Here is a 20,009-nt window from a genome sequence, read left to right as displayed (position 1 = left end):
TAACTTATCATGACTTTCACCTATAAATAAGAAGGAAGTGGTCTCATGATATATACAGTATGGATGGAATTGAACAGATTTTTTTTCTCTTTACATATCTCAAGAGTGATACACAAAACCGGTTTTCCTGACCACTCTACTAAAGTGACCTCCTTCCCCCTTGTACACAGTATTATATGCACTATTTATTTTCCTTCTTACAGTTTCCATAATCTGAAATTGCCTTGTATGTGTGTACTTTAATATAGTATAGTACAATATATTGTAAATTTACTTATTTATTGCTGTATGTCAGATCCTCGTAGGTAGGCACTTTACTTCTAGAGCATAGCAGATGCTCACTGACCTTTTTTTTTAATATAATGAAACAGTCATTTAGATAGAACTGAGGTTGTGATGGCTCAGACATGAAATATTTGACTCTGAAAGTGACTGAGGCACAAATGATTAGTTGCTTACAAGTTAATTTAGTTCAGTTACAGTAAGTTTACTAGTGAGGCCCTGAATAACAGTTTAATGTCTGAATGGTCTAACAATTTTATAGGAAACAGAGATTTTAAAATAATGTTTAAAATTTTATTTGCCAATATCCCTAATCTCTGAAATGGCATTCATTTCTCCATTCATAATTCACTCATTCAGTACATTTTGTAGAGCATCTACTCTGTACCAGCTTCCAGGGACGCAAAAACAAACTCCTTGTCCTGTGCAGTTTACCATCTAAGGTGTGTGTGTGGGGGGGCATTCAGTGTCACCCAGCATCCTGAGTGCTGTGGTGAAGTAGATTCCAAGTGCTGTGGGAGGGGGGACAGCGAAGCCAGAGTTGGGGTTTCAAGGAAGAGACCTCTAAGCAGAGACAGAAGAAGTCAGAATGAGCCAGTTGGTGGAGGATGTAGTGTGAGGAGTGGGTGGGGTCAGGGGTAGGTTCAGAGGAAGAGGAGGAACGTGGTTCCAGGCAGAGGGAATAACATGAGGAGGTCTGGAACATTCTGGAGAAGTGGACATAGCTTTGCGTGGAGGGAGCGTAGATTTTTGAAGTGGAGATTGGTGTGAAATGCAGCACGGGATGTGATATGAAGGAACTTACATTCTGATCTTCTACCTCTGGAGAACAGTGGCGATCCCTGGAGGGTTTTTGAACAGAGGAGGGACATGGTCGGAATTTTAGGGTGCACAGATGATCCGATATATTTATGATTTAGGACCAACTGTCTATCCTACAATTGTTTGTCCTTTTCTGAAGTTGCAGTAGGGGAGGGGGTGGGAGTGGCTCGGGACAAAGCCATCCCTATTGTATTTATCTTAAAAATCCCTCCAATTGCACAGCTTACTGTGTAACACGGTTAATTGATTAAATAACACCTTATGAGGAGTAGTCAAGAGATGTTCCCATCCTCCGTCCTCCATCACACCTTTTTTTTTCTTGTCCTTTCCTCTACCTCATTTTACCATCTTAGAACAACAAGCTCACCCTCTTCCGCCAGCTGCAGCAGATGACATACAGCCTGATCGAGTGGCGGTCCCAGATCCTGTCTGGGACACTCCCCAAGGACGAACTGGCAGAGCTCAAGAAGAAGGTCACGGCCAAAATTGATCATGGCAACAGGTAAACCAGGGATGACTTATCACTGAAAACTTGGAAAACGGTGGGCAGGCTGATGTTCAGGACACTGACAGGACAGTTCACAGCAAACTTACAATCTTGAAATTGCCAACGAATAATCCGAATGCTCTCTTTTTGTCTTAGAACATTTAATTTTGTCTTTTTTGTGTGTGTGTGTGACCGGTAAGGGGATCGCAACCCTTGGCGTGGTGTCGCCTGCACCACGCTCAGCCAGTGAGTGCACCAGCCATTCCTATATAGGATCTGAACCCGCGGCGGGAGCGCCACTGCGCTCCCAGCGCCGCACTCTCCGGAGTGAGCCACGGGGTCGGCCCAGAACATTTAATTTTGTTGAAAAAATTTCACAGTACCCTTCCTGGGCCAGAGCCTGTGCTAGATCTCTGTTCTCTTGGAGATGACAGATGAACAGGAAAGACAGGGCTGGGATTAAAGCCGCTCCACTGCCAAAAAACTGAGAGTGACGAAGCATCTGAATCTGACCCTTTCACATACCTGGGACCATATCTATTTTTATTCTCACCATAGATATTAAATCAATTTCAGACCTGTTCTCTTTCTTTCTTTCCATCCTTCCCTAAACAAGACCATTGTTTACCGTGTATGAAAACCAGATTTGCCAGGATAGTAAAACACGTTCATAGCCTGTTGATGATGTCTACAATAACCCTAAAGAATTAATCACTTCATTAACCTTCTGATTAGCCCAGGCAGGTATGTAGGTTCCAGATACTACTGCCTTTTGGAAAATAACAAATTCGGTCCATTCATCCAAACTTATGGTGGTTGGGAATTCATGCCTCCTGACCAGCTCTTCTTAAAAGACTGAGGTGGTTCCTCAGTTAGTTTTTGTTGGTGACACTTTTGGCATTTAGTTTCAGTTTCCAAATTTCTTCAACTTGTGCGTATGTGATTTCTTTTCTCTTCCTGCACTCTACTTCCCCAGCCTCAAGACTCTTGGCTATCCCTCAGAGACCTATTAAAACATAGCTCATTGTCCTGCTTGTTTAAATATCATACACTCTTGACAACTATATTCAGAAATAGCTGCAGTAAACATCACATACAGATTCCAGTTCAGCCAGTACTTAAGCCTCCTATGTAGACTTCACATTGCTTGATGAAAACCCTCGAGGGCACTGGTACTGTTCCATTTTACGGGTAAAGAAACAAACCAAGTGAGCATAAGTGATTTACTTCCAAGTCATGTAGATAACAAATGAGGAAGCTTAAATTTGAACCCAAGACCTGACTCCGAGTCTAATGCTCGCTTCTTAGGGTTAAGAATTAACAGTCCCCTCCCCCAATACTTTGCCATGCAGAAGACCATGACCACAGTTGTTGCACTGCCAGTCGTGTTATATCCCAGGACTTTTTAAAAAGCCAGCTAAGGTGGGATGATGAGGCAGCTCCCATTGCACACGTGCTGCCACTGGATTTTTGGGTCTGGCCACAATGGCGTTGGCCTGGAGGTTCCCTGATCTCTGGCACAAGATGATAAGGTCCCACAAGGCAGAACATGCTTGCTTTCCCATTCCAGCCCTTGGAAACAGCTGAGGAAATGGAGCTGCTCCCTCAGTGCAACCGTGATCTGGTCTCTGAGCAGCTAGCAGGGCTGTCGTTCATGATTCTGGGTGGCCTGTGGGTCTGGCTGCCATGGAAAGGAACCTGCCAGATCGAATCAGTTGATGGAGATGCTATGAAACAGGGACAAGGAGAAGTAGGCATTTCTGCTTTCTTCCCAAAGACTTGGCACATTTCAGTGTTAGCCCTGAGCGTTCTTGCTTTTTAGACATCCCTACGCCCAAACTGCTGGTACCTGGAATGCACACTGGGCATTCAGATAGCAGTATCCCATTTCCACCACAGTCTCCAACTTCTTGGAACTAAGTAAAAATTTTTCTATTTCTGTGTGCACATTGGACACAAAAGCCTTTGGAGGGGAGGGATGGTGCCCACCATGTATCCCTTACTATTCCCATGCAGCACTTAGAGCTACAACTTAAAGCCAGTGTTTCCTTGTACCAGTTTTTGCAATAAGAGCTAATGTTTATTGAAAGCTTGCTATCTGCTAGATATTGCACTAGGTGCTTTTCATACAGTACCTCATTAAACTCTCATAACAGCCATGAAATATTTCCAGATGAGGAAACCAAGGCTTTGAAAAATTAAATAAATTACCCAAGGTCACAATGGTGGCAAGCATTAAAACCAAGATTCAAATCCTGGTCTAATGACACCAGAGCCCCTATTCTAGGGTGGGTTATGAAATAGCAACAAGCCAGAACTTACTTCCTTGGTCTCCTTTAAGGCAGTCTTGAATTAAGTAAAGAAATCAGGGCAAGCCCTTAAATAATTCTGCATTGGTATTTTGTAGTCCCTGTGCCAAATAACAGAAGACTAGGCAAAAGAAGCATTGGCCAGAGAAATTTGGTCAGGATCAGTGCCTATTTTGCCTTTCCTATTGATATTGTATGGACCAAATTACTTTGCATATTCTTTTATGAGTTTGGCTAACGCTACCTCATGAGTTTTCTATCATTGTTGTTACATGGAAGGGAGGCAGAAATTGGAAGGAACCGTTCTTAACTCAACTTGTCCAGCACCCAGCCTTTCTAACTGAATCCTCTGGGTTCTTTGATGAGGGCTCATCAGGGAAGACTCTGCCCTGGTGGAAAGAACCTGCTAACCACTCCTTTCTCTCTAGGATGCTTGGGTTAGATCTGGTAGTGCGTGATGACAATGGGAACATCTTGGACCCGGATGAAACCAGCACCATTGCACTCTTCAGGGCCCATGAAGTGGCCTCAAAAAGGATTGAGGAAAAAATACAAGAAGAAAAGGTACACTTCTCAAATGTGCAGATTTTGGCCACTGAGGTTCCATTTTTGCTTTGGTTTTTAATGAGAGAAAGGAAATCATTGACAAGAGAGCTAAATGTTTAGGAAATCATTTGTGTCCTCAATTTTTATACGTAATTTTTTTTATTGGAACATAATTGATCATATATACCTGTGGGGTGCAGAATTGGCTGTCAGTATTTGTGTACAGCGTTTGATGATCAAATAGGGATAGTTGACATATGCATCATTTGTCCTCATTTTAAAAGTGAGACATAGCAGAAAGAATGAGGCAGCTATGTGTTCTGATATGGAAAGATTCCAAAGATGGATTATTTGTGTGTCAAAAAAATATATACAGGGCCGGCCCGTGGCTCACTTGGGAGAGTGTGGTGCTGACAAAAAATTATATACATCCATCTATGTTTGCATATGTATAAACTAACTCTGACATGATAGACAAGAAATTGATAATTAGTGGGTTCCTCTGGGAAGGAGGACTGAATGGGAGGGAGACTTTTTACTGTGCAATCTTCTGTATTTGGAGCATATATTATAATTTCCAAAATAAATAAAATAATATTTCAAATAAAGTGATTGAAAGATTTTGGAAGTAATAATTGGACATTAAAGAAAAACGAGAAAGATATAGAAAAAGAGAAAAAGAAAAAAAGTCACCCAGACCCATCCATATTTTTGGTATATTTCCTTCCAGTTTTTCTGTTCTAACGAGAAAAGATTTGTGTCTATTTTCTTTAGTTTGTGGTTTTTATTTCTTTAGTACAGTCGTGGTAATATTTCATTGTGTTTCTGAATCCAGTGGCAAGCCAGACCCGAGGGTGAAGCCTTCCCAGTGGAACACTTTGTTTCCAATGAGAATTATTCCTGTAAAGAGGAATAAGTGGGTTGTGATTTTTGTGCTCTTGAACTTCATCCAGAAGCCATTGTGAGAGATGAGATCTTCTTGAAGCTACTAAAATCTTCAGTTCTCACCTTTAGACAGCATTTATTGAAGTACTTGGGTTCAAGACCCTGAACAGAGCATTCTTGATTGCCTGAATAATAATGATTATATCTTGCTCACTCGATGGATCATTGATTCACTCACATACATGTCTCAGCAAGTGCTTCAGCAAGTTATTATATGTGTCCCCATGTGTAGGCTGATTTCTTTGCGAGCATTTCCCATTTGCTGAACGCAGGGTGTTTTTCTCTCTTTTCCTCTGTGCTCAGTCCATTCTGCAGAACCTGGACTTGCGGGGCCAGTCCATCTTCAGCTCTGTCCACACTTATGGCCTCTACGTGAACTTCAAGAACTTCGTCTGCAACATCGGGGAGGACTCAGAGTTGTTCATGGCCCTGTACGACCCCGACCAGTCCACTTTCATCAGGTAGAAAGACCCAGATCACCTGCCGTTGACTTTACAGAATACCCAGGCTTCACCTGCCCCTGCCTAAGGAGCTCTTTGCTGAGTTTGAGGAGGAAGGACAGAGAAGCTGGGGAGGATTTCTAGGCAGCACAAAGTAAAATGTTTTCACCTATTGAGCCTTTATGTGTAGCTGCCGAAACAGTGCGTACTGTCTGGGATTAAGAGATCACATAAAACTCATCAGGACATGGACACAGGAGCAAAAAATCTGAAAGACTGTAGGGAAGAGAGGAGGGAGGGATGAATAGGCAGAGCACAAGGGGTTTTTAGGGCAGTGAAACTACTCTACGTGATACTGTAATGATGAATACATGTAATTATACATTTGTCCAGACCCACAGAATGTACATCACTAAGAGCGAACCCTGATGTGAACTGTGGACTCTGGATGATAATGACATGTCAGTGCAGGTTCATTGATTGTAACAAATGCACCACTCTGGTGGGATGTTGATAGTCGAGGATGCTGTTTGGGGGAAGGGTGGTTATCTGGGAGCTTTCTGTACTTTTAGCTCAACTTTGCTATGATCCCCAAACTGCTGTAAACAAAATAGTCTATGAAAAATAAAAAATATACTATAGGGAGTGATAGAGCATTGTTCAGACATATAGCACTACTTCTGAGCAGTAAGAAAACATAGACTTATTTTTGCAAAGGTAGTTAAAAGTAATTACTGATAAATTGTTTATTTCTAGAAAAAAGTTTTCGAGTGTGGTGATGAGGATCACAAGGGATGTGTTTGGAATGACTGTTACAAAATTAAATTAAATTCTTGATTCAGCAGAACTGAAACTTTTATGCAAAGAATTTGAGATGGACAGAAGACCCGAGACAGTAGAATCCCATAAAATTGACTCTGTCTGTGCCCATCTTGAGCAATGCTGGGCACGGATATGGATGCGGTGTGCCCTGTGGAGCTGTAGCAGGGACACTTCTCCAAAGCCAGGGGACCCTTGAGTGGTGGGGCCATTTGTGTGGTCTTAGATCCGCCTCAGCTACCTTCACACCTGCCTGTTGCATTTAATTGAGCCCTGCTGGCCTTTCATTTTACCCTTGTATGTCTATACAAAGGGCAACCTCCATCCCCACATAGCCTCTCATTAAGAATAATTTTTTTTCCTTGCCAGTGAGAACTATCTAATTCGTTGGGGCAGTAATGGGATGCCCAAGGAAATAGAGAAGCTCAATAACCTTCAAGCAGTGTTTACTGTAAGTCCTACCTTCTTTTTAATAATTTTCTTTGTTTATGATATTAGCAGGTACATGTGATGAGTCTATGGGAAAAGAAAAGATGAAAAGACAAAGCTTCATAACCTCCCCTAGCAGGAATACTTATTGAGCACCTATTAGATGCCAGGCATTGATTTAAGCACTTGAGATATATCCGTGAACAAATTAGGAAAAAAAAAAAAAAAAAAAGTCCCTGTTCTCGAGCAGCCTTTGTCCTGATGGGGAAGATAGATAATAAACAACAATCCAATAAATGAGTAAATTATATAGAATGTTAGGAGTTCTAAGTGCTTTGGAATGATTATGATTATCTGCTCTGAGCAAGGGTTGCCTTTTTAGATAGGTTGGCAGGGCAGGCCTCTCTGAGAAGGAGCTATTGTAGCAAGAACTGGAGGTTGGTGAGAGCATCGGCTGTGCAGGCAACTGGGGGAAGAGCATTCCAGACCAAGGTGACAGCCCAGGCAGAGGCAGCATCTAGACTTTGTTTCACATGCATGTATTTGCAGGGGCTTTTCCCTCTCCTCCAAAGTGTTGCTACATCTGGCTCAAGAATGAGAAGCTTTATTGGGCTACAGTTTTGGGCATGGCGACTTTCTCCTGGACTAGGAATGTTTTTGGGGTGCTCTCACTTCCTTATGACATCGGTGCTGAAGAGGCCCAAGAGCTGCTGCCACCTGTCCTGAGAAGCTCAGGGGGCAGCTATCAGCAGCTTCCACTGGGCCTGAAGGGGAGACTCTCCCTTTCCTTCCTTCTCTCTGCAAGCCCACATGCAGATTTTATTTCCTTATTTTCTTACCACTCTTAGGGCAAGGAAAACAGAGCCTAAGGGATAGCACCAAAGGAAGTGACAGGGATGAGCAGTGGCCCTGGTACAGGCTTATTTTTATTCTTTCTGCTAACATTGCATGTTACACGGGACAGGCACGGGTTGAATCCCATCACTGACATGCCTGGGTATTCACCCGCTGGTAAATGCAGGTGGGAAAGATCCTAGAACTCTTCTTGAAACCACCCTGTCCCCCAGCACACAGAATATTTCTTTAGTTCTGGGATATGTGGTGTTTTTTTGTTGTTTTTTTTTTTTCCCTCAAAATCAAAAGCCATCGTTCCCTGTGAACATTTAAAAAAAAACATTAAAAATGTGTTATTGAATCTTTGGTCCATCTTCTAATCAATAACATTTTAGAACAGCTGCAGTTCACCTCCCCTCCCCACTACCCTCCAATTAGGATCATTCCTTATATAAATTTCACGTCCAGCTTTTTCAGTTAAACAAAATGTGGTGACCATTTCCTTGGTCATTAAACATTCTTCAAACACTTCACTTATATATGATCACACGTTATTTATTAATACATTGTCTCCCCTGATCCACAGTTTTGTTTTCTGTGGTTTCAGTTACCCACGGTCAACCATGATCTGAGAATATTAAGTTTAAAATACCAGAAAGAGACAATTCATAAGTTTTCAATTGTGCACCATTCTGAGCAGCGTTGTGAAATCTCACCCCATCCGGCTCTGTCGTGCTTGGGATGTGAATTATCCCATTGCCCGGCATGTTCGCTCTGAATATGCTACTCACCCGTGAGTCACTTAGTAGCCAGCTAGGTTATCAGATCAACTATCTGGTGTCACAGCACTTGCATTCAGTAACCCTTATTTTACTTAAGATGGCCCCAAAGCCACAGAATAGTGATGTTGGCAATTCAGATATACCAAAGAGAAGCTGTAAAGTGCTTCCTTTAAGTGAAAAGTGAGAAGTTTATCATAGGCATGTATATATAGGAAAAAAACAGCATGTGTAGGGTTCAGAACATCTGCAGTATCAGACATCCACTGGGCGTCTTAGAACATATCCCTCAAGGATAAGGGGTCTACTATATCAGTGTGCCTCAGTGTTTATGTAACCTGTCACCTGGAGTGTTTGTTTTTCTATTAACAAAAGCCTTGCAGAATCTAGAATAGAAATTCAGGATGGATGTTATCATTGGTATATATTCCTATCTTGGAGACCCGAATTAACTAAAACTACAGGGCCTGGATTTGAAGTGATTATTGAAAAAGTCATTGTTGATTCAGTAAAGAGGCCTTGCTTAGGCAGCTGTTTATAAAACAAACTTGTAATTATTTCTAATATTAAAATGAATGAGACATGTGAGCTCATTCCTGGGTTTACTCACCCGTCCTTCAGAATATTACAAGTATATAGAACATCAGCCCCCCCAAAAACATTGCTATTTCATCTGCACACCTCTCATTATATAACATACACTGAGCAGCTCTCAGTGGGTACCTCTCGCAAATCGGGTGAATAATTATAGAAAGTGCCTGTGCTACGGTTGCTTCGCAGGATTGTTTTGAAAATGAAATGAAACGTCATTGCAGGCTTGTGAGGACACCCAGTGAATGTCAGTGTTATGCAAGTTTTTATTTCACTTGACACTGAAATGCATCCTGTACTGAGATATATCCTAGAAGTAGCAACAATGAGCATCCTGGTTTTTAAATACCCTCTTTACCTTGATAAACTAGTGACTTTAGATCGACTATTATCTCATTTGTAAATTTGAAGTAGGAACTGAAGAATAGTGCTTTTCTGTTATGAATATGAAATTATTTTCTCTGATGCCATAAAACTTCTCCGATGGGTCTGGAGAAGTCAAAGGAGTTGCTCTGGTTTTTCGGCATTGAGAAATATGCTTTGAGCAGTATTCTGTCGTGCAGTGAAAAGAAAAGAGAATGAAAGCGGTGGGTGACTCAGCCTGACCTCCTCTCGTGTGTTTTCTGTCTGCCACTGCAGGACCTCAGCAGCACAGACCTCATCCGGCCCCGCATCAGCCTCGTGTGCCAGATTGTCCGGGTGGGCCACATGGAGCTGAAGGAGGGCAAAAAACACACCTGTGGGCTCCGAAGACCTTTTGGAGTAGCAGGTACAAGGAAGGGCCAGAGATAGATGTGAAATAGCACAGCTGCTGTGGAAAACAGTATGGTAGCCCCTTAAAAAATTAAACATGGAACTACTGTATGATCCAGCAATCCCACCTCAGAGTATACCCACTGAAAAGAATTGAAAGCATGATCTTGGAGAGCTACTTGCACACCACATTCATAGCACTATTCACAATAGTGGAATGCTGGAAGCAACCCAAGTGTCCACCAAGAGATGAATGGATAAACAAAATGTGGTATGGTATATGCATATAGGGGGTTATTGCTGTCCTTCAAAAGGGAGGAAATTCACAACAACATGGATGAACCACGAGGACATTATGCTAAGTAAAATAAGCCAGACAGAAAAAGACAAATACCGCATGATTAAAGACCCTAGAAGAGTCAAATTCATAGAGACAGAAAGTAGAATGGGGGCTGCCAGGGGCTGGAGGGAGGGAGACATGGAAGTTAGTGTTTAACGGGTGTGGAGTTCAGTTTTGGATGATGGAAAGGTACCAGCGGCAGATGGTGGAGATGGCTGCACCACAATGTGAATGCACTTAATGCTGTTGAACTGTGCACTTGAAATGGTTAAGATGGCAAATTTTACGTTATGTGTATTTTAGCACAGCTTAAAAATTTGAAAGAAAGAATGAGAGAGATGAAAGAAGGAAGGAAAAAGGGAGAGAAGGAAGGAAGACAGACCCAGAGGCAGAGTGAGATGAATCATGGCGTCTTCGTCACTGTCAGCACTCAGTGTTACTGCCTGGGGCAGCCAGTTATCTTTTCTTGGGTTCCTTGTCCTCACCCAGCACAAGCTCCTTTGTGCCCAGCATGGTGTCTTACACACAGTAGAACCTCAGTTGTGACTATGGGAATCCTCCCTGCCTACGTCTGCATATTGATTTTAGTAGAATAAAATATTTGCTGGAAAGTGGTTTGGCTATCTAGGAAATTTACTCTTCAAGGGCACCATTGTGTTTCAGAGTGCTTTCAAAGAGAGGGACCTTGGCTTAAACCACAAAACCTTCCGAGAGGCTCTCCATCTTCCTCTGCAGTTTAAGTTGAGGAAGTAGATTTCTTCCATTAACATTTGGGTCTCCAATAGTTTGAAAACCATCAATGAAATATCATAACTCCCCTCCTGGAACAAGGGCCCAGATACTCTGCATTCTCAGTGTCAGTGTGGATAATGAGGCCTCTCTCTCCACCATGGGATTCTTTGTCTGCATTCCGTGAACTGCCCTGCACCCCACCTGCCACTCAAGGTCTGACCAGAGGGGATAGTGCTACTTCTCTATGGAGAATTAAAATTAAATCTCAGAAAAGGCAAGGAGCCCTGGCCCAGGACTATTTAGCCATCTCTATGGCAATGTATTTATTGTTTCATAAAGGGATTTAGAACACATTCAAGGCTGGTGTCATTCAAAATAGGCCAAAGAGAGTCAAGCATCAAGCTTGAGGCTTTTGCTTGATTTCTGTTTCAGGACTTGTGTTGAGTGTGGTGGGAATGGGAAGGAGACTAATTTCCTCTAAGCCTTGATGCCAGGCATCAGCAGAGGTTAGGAGTAAATCAATAATGACATCGACACCAGAACTGCCGATTTTTGGAGGTCAAATAAGAATTTCACAGTATTTTTTTTGCACAATTTTTGCAGGGTTCCACGAGGAGCAGACAGCGAGTTGGATGTGATGTTGTGCTTTCTACAGCTCCTTCCACCACCATTATTACTCCCTGAGCCTCACACTCTGTGTTATCTGAGTTGCTTTTAAGAAGGCATTTCCTCCTTTATCCTCAGTTTTTCATATGAGAATTGTCTCATGTTATAGTACTTTTAATTTCCAAACAGGTTATCTGAGCTGTGTATTGTTAACATGCACTTAATGGCCAGACTGTAACTTTTTAACCAACAGATCACCTCTGCTGGGGACCTGCCTAACTTCAGCAGCTGTGGGGCAGCCCACTTACGTATTCTCTAGGCTGCTGGACATAGTGGTTACATGACTTGGCTCTGTAGTACCTGTTGGGTTCATACCCTGGCTTTTCTACTTAAAACCTATGACCGAGGGCAAGTTCATTAGCTTTTCTGTGCTTCTGTTTCCTCATCTCCCAAAGTGGGGCTAAGAGTGTCTTGATAAATTAAATGACACATGCAACAGGCTTAGAGCAGTGACTTAGTAAGCGCTCTTCTTGTGTGCAGAGGAGCAGATCATTCTATGATCTATTTTGTGTTGCGGGTGCCTTGGCTTATGTGAAAACCAGATGAGGAGATATAAATCAAAGAAACAGTTGACCACTTCAAGTCTTGGGTTTCTCTCCAGGCTTTTAATTCTTCTGACACTCCAACTAAAAATATGTGTTCATTGTGTCTTTGAATGGAGGCTTACTAAAAACTAATCCAGTCTCAAACTTTTCAAGAATTTAGTAACTCAGTCTTGTAAACATTTTAAAGGGGTGGTCTGAAAGGGTTGATCCAGAACAACCAAGCCCCTCCCTGAGCACCTCATAAGTTGCTCTTCTACTGGGCTGGCTACACTGGGAAATCATTGCTGGCAAAGAAATGAAAGAAACATCCCTGCTTGGTATCTCTGTTTCTCCAGTGTTCTGTGTTTGCAAATACTTTTCCATGGTAACTTACTGAAGCATGAAGTAATTAGTTTCTTTAATTCAGTTTATCTTTTTCCTAGTGATGGATATTACTGATATCATACATGGAAAGGTGGATGATGAAGAAAAGCAGCATTTTATTCCCTTTCAGCAGTAAGTACTTTGGCATTTGTCCCGGGTGACTCAAGACCTGGATTAGCTATTTCCATGGTGTGTTAACACAGAATGAGGTGCTAGGAACCATTTTCTCAGTTAGGAAGGAAAAGCTCTTAAGCTAGAAGATGGTCAGGAGCTCGACAGAAACCTATTCAAAGTCCTTTATACTGGACTTTAATATAAGAGGGTAAACTGAGCTTTCTTATTCTACAGGAATGACCAAAGGGATATAAAAATAAAGGGCAAATGTATATCTGCAGTCTCTCCTATGGGACAGGTATCATGGAAAACAAGGAATCCTATTGGATATAGCACAGGGCTTTTCAAACTGTGTCATGCATATGGATCACCTAGAGATCTTGTAAGAATATGAAGTTTGATCCAGTAGGTCTGAGGTCTGCATCTCACAAGCTTGCAGGTGATACTGATGCTGCTGGTCCGGGGACCACAATTTGAGTGGGAGGGGTTTGGGAGATAAGAGAGTGAAGGACTGACTAACCCATGGGTTAGGGTTCCTGTAAGTGGGGGGAAAGCCAGCCTAGTAGTCCATGAAAGGACTCAACATTGTGATTAGCTCTAGCAATCAGGAAGTGCTGGTGTGAACATCATGACTGGTGATTGTCACTAACAGTGCAGGTGTGAACATGGTGACTGTCTTTGACTGTTAGCAAGTGCAGGTGTAAACAATGCAACTGGCTCTGGCAGTCAGAGAATGCAGGTGTGAACGTTGTGAATAACAGTAGCAGTTAGGAAGTGCAGGTGTTTCCTCTCACCCACTACACAGGTGGTGGTGGCCTAGGGGAGGCCAGGTACTTTGCCAGAACTGACCTCTACCAGGGGCATCTGCAAGTCAGAGGTTGTTGTCTCCACCAACTTGCAGCTGCCACTGTGGATCAATAGACCACACTGAGAATACCAGAGACCAGACCAAGGATATTTGAGTTAATATGTCTTTTTTTCACAAATGATATTGCATGTCAGTGGAGAAATATAAATTCAATTATGCATCAAAAAATTTGGGAGGGAGAAAATGATCTAACCATTTAAGAAACATAAGTTAGAGCCTTGTCTCAGAACTGATACCAATGTAAATCCTAGGTGATTAAACATATAATTAAGAGCTAAAATTTTTAAATATTAGAGGATAATAGACGTTTTATATAATAGTGATGTGGGGGAGACCATTTTTAAGTCAGACACCAAAAATGTAGTCAAAAAAAGAAAACTTGATAAGTTTAACCATCCCAAAATTTTAAACAACTTATACATAGAAGAAATTTAATAAAATCTTGCTAAGTATGAGAAAGAATGAGTTTTTAAATATATAAAGAATTAATAAGGACATAGAAAGGAATATACACATACACAAAAAAGAAATGACCTATAAATTCATTGAATATCAGTGAAATATAAATTAAAACAACCAAGTTTAGTTTTCAACTTGTTCCTGTTGTAAAAACATATAAGATATCCAGTGTTCAGAGTGTATAAGGAAATATACATTACTTGTAGGAATATAAACTGTTACAAATGCATTAAAAGCCCTAAAATTTAGATATTTGAAAGAATGTACTACATAATTAACAGTTAATTATTTCTGTTTTTGTAAGGTGATTTGGCCATTTTTACCAGTTTTCTATTTTTATACAATAAATATGTATTGTATTTCATTTTATTTAAAACATAAAAATCTTAAAATCATAAAAAACCATAAAACATAAAAAACTCTTAAAAGTTTTTAAATATAGTAGTACAAAGAGCACATGTTAAGTAGTACTTTCCTCTTTCATCCAGGCTGCTATTACTTTTAAAATATGGTCTTATCTTGTATCTTATTACCTATATACTGACCCTACGAGAATATGGTGCACTGAATATTTTATGTAAGGCTGACTGGTTAGCTCAGTTGGTTAGAGTGCAGTGTTATAACACCAAGGTCAAGGGTTCAGATTCCAGTATGGGCCAGTCACCAAAAAATAAATAAAATTTTTAAGTGATTAATTAAATATTTTATGTAGCTTAGTGCTAACATTAATTATGAGATAACTTTCATATCTATGCATGCTGCTATTTATGCATATATATACACACACATAAATATATGTTATATAATATGTAAATATTTAAATAAGTATATTGAATAAATATAACATTAAACTTAATACAATGTTAATTTACTGATAAATATATGTATATATTAAATCAAATATATTAAGTAAAGTATATTAAAAATATAAATATATAAAATAGATATAAATATACTTATAATAAATATAAACATACATAACATTTATATGTGTGAATGCTGCTCCTGTTACATATACATATATAACATGAGGATACATCCAAAAGTTTGTGGGAAAATAGAGTTAAAAGATAGTATGAATTTTCTCACAACCTCTTTGACGTATCCTCATGCTATATGTTATTATTATTGAGTGTGTTATATATACTATATTCACATTTTATATATATTACATATTATTTTTATACTTGTGTATGAGTTGTATATGTATATATGTATTTAACATTATTAGATATGTATATACATAATAGGAGCAGCATTCATGGCTGCGAAAGTTATCTGAAATATATATATCTATATATTTGTTTCTCCTTTGAGGTGAGTTTCTTCCTTTGGTTCTGTGTCTCTCTGCTTCATTTCTGAGCCAGCTCACATGGCACCAGTGAGCCCTGGATTGTCTCCAGTCTATAATACATGCTTTGAGTCCCCAAGGAACCCAGCCCTAATTTGATTACCCCGCACTATGACTGTGCAGCCAACAGCCACCGTCACGTGTTCACGATGCACGTGACGGCCTCTGGTATTTAACTCTGTATTTAACTCCTAAGATTTATGGCAAGTGCTTTCATGACCTACATCAAAAACTGGATAGTGTATTCTGCTAGGAGAGTTTTCAAATGTGTTATTCTGCTAGTTCACCTAGGGAGAGTCATTTGGAAACAACAGCAATTCAGATTGTGGCAGTCCTAATTTCTAGGCACATATCACAACATGTTTTATTGTCAGGGTACCCATAACACTGCAAAGAAAGCTGGCCTGAGGGTCTCATTCAGAGAAGACAGACTATTGTACCATATCAGGCTAATATGCAGTTGCTGATAGCACTTCTGCCGTGAATAGAACAGGGGCTGTGTTTGTTCTTGAATCACCCTCCATGAGTCTCAACCTGCCGTGATCATTTAAGTGCAGCTTGTTTGCTGGTGCCTGTGCCATTGCAGTCTTAAGTGTAGTTTGTCATTGCATGGGACGCTGAGAACACCTTCCAAAAGCTCTGTTCATATACTGCTCTTGCACAGTGTTGGCCAGGATGGGAGCCTCAAAAGGCTTAGGATCCAAGCCCATCTCCTTACAGATGAGAAGACTGAGGCCAAGAAGGAGACTCACAGAGCACACTATCAAGTACGAGCAGAACCAGAACTGGGGGCCTGATCTGCTGCCCCTTCTGTGGTACTTGTTCAATTCCATTACAGCAGCCTCTTTCCCTTGGGGAAGAGCACTGAGCATTGTCTCTGATGTTAGTTGTCAACCTTTGGCCAACAGTTTTATTTGTTCTTGTTTTTTTGTTTTTTTTTTTCTCTCTTTGTTCCAAGTTATTGCCAAGATGAATTTAGTCCTTAAGACGGACACCGAATGGAAAAATAAAGATAGAAAAAGCCCTCTGGTTAGGTGTGTTTAGTGTTTATGTTTTCAAATTATTCCTATTAATTATTTTTAAAATATAGACTTATCTGGTGTCCAACCACCTATGTACTGACCCTCCAAGAATATGGTGAGCTAAATATTTTATGTAGGGCTGGCTGGTTAGCTCAGTTGGTTAGTATGCAGTGTTACAACGCCAAGGTCAGGGGTTTGGATGGATTCTAGTACTGGTCAGCCGCCAAAAAATAAATAAATAAATTTCAAAAATAAATAAATAAAATGTTATGTGTAGCTTAGGGCTAACATTAATTCAGTTTATCTGTGATTGTGCTGCAAAGACTTCGTTTTTTCCCTCCCTCCTTACTTCTCATTTGTGTCTTTCCCAGAATTGCCATGGAAACCTATATCCGGCAGAGGCAGCTGATCATGTCACCCTTGATAACCTCACATGTGATTGGAGAGAATGAGCCTCTCACGTCAGTCCTGAATAAAGTGATAGCAGCAAAGGACGTGAATCACAAAGGACAAGGTACACAGAGCAGGGAGGGGACCTCGGTGAGGTGGGGGTGGGGAGCTCATTCAGAGCTGTGTCCTTGGACTCTTGCCCTTTTATTATCTTTCTCCGATAGAAAATGGCCTTGGCTGGGCACCGCCCACCACTGGCGTTTAGTCCTGAAGAGGGCATAGAATTCACCCAGCAGTGAACTGCATCACAGTGGAAGCTGGAAATTCTGTGGAACCAATTTTTATCCCATGAGACTTTTGTCTGTCCTACATGGCTAATGTCCACTCTAAGTAAATGCACAAAGAAAAAGAGATTCAGGAATAATTATCTTCCACCCTCTGAATAAATTTATCCCCTTAACATTTCCTAAAATTGAGAGGAAGGAGACCAAAGTCATACAAATGGATAGGTATCAATATAAAATAACAAGCAACCCGACAAAACTCTTTAGTTGTTTTTGGTACTTCCATGTATCATTCTGTTGACGTAGTTTTAACTAAGAGAAGTTCTGCTTACTGAACCTGCATTTTACATTTGAATAATACGGAAAATAGTGAAAATTTAAAAATTCAAATACCAAGATGATGATCATATTCGGATAATTCTGAAGATTGAGTCACTTTTTTTTCACTACCCCAATGTTGATTTTTGAAATGGAGACAATCAGAAAACACATTATTTTCACTATATTTAGTTTCTCTTGTATTCATAATTATGCTGAGTGGCAAAAACGTGAGGAATCAGTAAAGAATCTGAAAACAAATAACCGACATATTTCTGTTTTTTTGGAGCCCTTAACCTAGAGTATAATTTCAGTTGGAGTAGAAAACCCTTCCACTAAATAGATTACTGTGGATATATAGTTTCTTTTTTTTTAACAGAACTGAAAAAAAAAAAGTCATTTCCTTTCTTGCCACTTAAGCACTTATCAAATGTCTTTATGCTCTTTGCAGATATTTTTTGTGTCTGCATAATATTCCATTGTTTAGATTTAAGAAAATTAAATCCCCTAGATAAGTACTTAAGTGCTAATTTGTCACAATTATAAATTTAAATAAGTGCTATGACTATCATTATGCTGAAAAGTTCTTCGTATTTAATGACTACCTCCCCAAGAAAATTCCCAGGAGTAGGATTTCTAGGTCAGATGGTGGGACCATGCTTAAACCTGAAACTATACATATTGCCAGACTGTTTTCCATAGATTCCCGCAGTGGGCACTGCACACCACGTTGGGGTGTTTCCTACTGTGTGTTTGCCTGCTTTGTGAACTGATATTTAAACATCTTTACCTAGGGTCGCCGGGTAGCTCAGTTGGTTAGAGCACACAGCCTTATAGCACTGTGAGTCCAGATTCCTTTGCCAGCCAGCCACCAAAAAAAAAATTAATTGGAAAAAAAAACCAAAACGAACTTTACCTGTTTGAAAGGTAAAAAGTAGGCCCCTATACTCCTCTTGCATTTTAAAAAATGACTTTAGGGTGAATTATCTAGCCTTCATATATATTTATGAGTTTCCTAAAGTTTTCCTTCTCAGATTTTATGAGCTCTTCATATAACTAAGGTAATGATCTTTGTCTTATTTAAGACCCGTGTTTTTCCAATTATTGGTTTGCGAGATATTTATAAACTTCTTATACTTCCTTGTGAATTGTCTATTCATGCCCTGTTTATTTGTAAGGATCTTAATGTTTTTTCTGGTAATGGGCTTATATTCAGAATTTTTTATTTTGCCATTTTGTAGTATGCTTTTTACTTTTTACATATATCAAAGCTTTTAGTTTATATGTCGATAATTTTTTTGCTTTCGTGATATCTTTATTTGTTTCTCTACTTAGAAAAGTAGTTCATTCTCAGTGATGAAATAACTATACACTTAGTTTTTCTTTTAATTTTCTGTTTTCTGATTTATTCACATACTTTCTCAACATTTATGTGTGTGTTGTATAGATCATACAATGAAAAGTTTATCTCTTATTTCTTTTTTATTTATTTACTTTTATTGAAAAGGAATTGATTATATGTATTTGTGGGGTGCAGAGTTGAATATCAATATCTATGTACAATATGAGATGTTCAAATCATGATAACTAGTATATTCATCATAGTATCTTTTATTTCTCTAAAGGACTTTGGGTGTCCTTGAAGCTATTGCCAGGTGACCTCACACAGGTTCAGAAGAATTTTTCACACTTGGTTGATAGATCAACAGCAATAGCCCGAAAAATGGGCTTTCCTGAAATAATACTGCCAGGTAAACACTTTGCTCTTCTCACCCATTTTGCTTCCTTCCATGCAGGAGTTTCTTCTAATAGGACAGTGGAGGCAATGTGGATCCATAAGACTTAGTTATTACCATTCGGTGGCACCCAGGTAGTGGGAGATACCAGACAGGGTCGCAGTAGCCTAAAAGGCTACCCAGTATGCAAGCCCAAGAGAACCCTTTTCAATGTAACTCAAAATGTTGTGCTCACTTCCTTTGTATTCTGCATAACCCTCCAAATGCTTCCCAATACTCCCTTACAGAGAGCAGACAAACAGCAGAGTTCTCAGTTCCAAAGACGAATTCTCTTCGTTTGCATGTACCTTTCCTCAAAGTGGCATCCCCAGCATTGTCGGCTCCTTGCTCAGCTCAGTCTCAGCAGGACCCACTGCTCCATTCTCTTAAGCTCCAACTGTGTTCTGGCTCTCTGCATTCTTATGGTGACAAGAATCTAAATATTCCCCAGTTTTTTACTTTAGTTGCATATTTTTTGCCACCACATATTGGTGATCTGTGTATGTGTTCTCTTGAATTCATCGACTTCACTCATTTAATTTGTTAATCTCCATAGTAATAAAAAGAAATCAAGCCCTCAAGGAATTTTATACATATTAATATAAATTAATTGATATTAGTTAAAATTCTAGAAAACCAACCATGCCGTGTTAGAGAAGTTCTAGAAAACCAGCCTGTTATCTACTGCGTAAAAATTCAGGTTCTTTTAAAGTAATACTAGGTCATATTTCTCTTCTGGGAGATTA

At 40.0% G+C, this 20,009-nt stretch overlaps 1 protein-coding gene across 2 annotated transcripts in view; it reads left to right on the top strand.

The window, feature by feature from the left end:
- The window catches only part of DOCK5 (dedicator of cytokinesis 5), a 207,396-nt gene that overhangs the window by 94,516 nt on the left and 92,871 nt on the right, over window positions 1–20,009 (top strand). For both annotated transcript variants that reach the window (XR_010022681.1, XM_063087796.1), the window contains exons 6-13: window positions 1,458–1,606; window positions 4,329–4,464; window positions 5,695–5,852; window positions 7,020–7,101; window positions 9,923–10,052; window positions 12,742–12,814; window positions 16,868–17,010; window positions 19,114–19,239. Coding sequence is in view for 1 of the 2 variants with exons in the window: in XM_063087796.1 (XP_062943866.1) it covers window positions 1,458–1,606; window positions 4,329–4,464; window positions 5,695–5,852; window positions 7,020–7,101; window positions 9,923–10,052; window positions 12,742–12,814; window positions 16,868–17,010; window positions 19,114–19,239 (997 nt within the window). In the remaining variant the exon portion in view is untranslated. The remainder of the gene's footprint in view (window positions 1–1,457; window positions 1,607–4,328; window positions 4,465–5,694; window positions 5,853–7,019; window positions 7,102–9,922; window positions 10,053–12,741; window positions 12,815–16,867; window positions 17,011–19,113; window positions 19,240–20,009) is intronic.

The sequence above is a fragment of the Cynocephalus volans genome, chromosome 2, assembly GCF_027409185.1.
Source record: "Cynocephalus volans isolate mCynVol1 chromosome 2, mCynVol1.pri, whole genome shotgun sequence".
Lineage (NCBI taxonomy): Eukaryota > Metazoa > Chordata > Mammalia > Dermoptera > Cynocephalidae > Cynocephalus > Cynocephalus volans.
The sequence above is the reverse complement of the archived record's forward strand: the minus strand, read 5'-3'. Positions and strand labels throughout refer to the sequence as shown.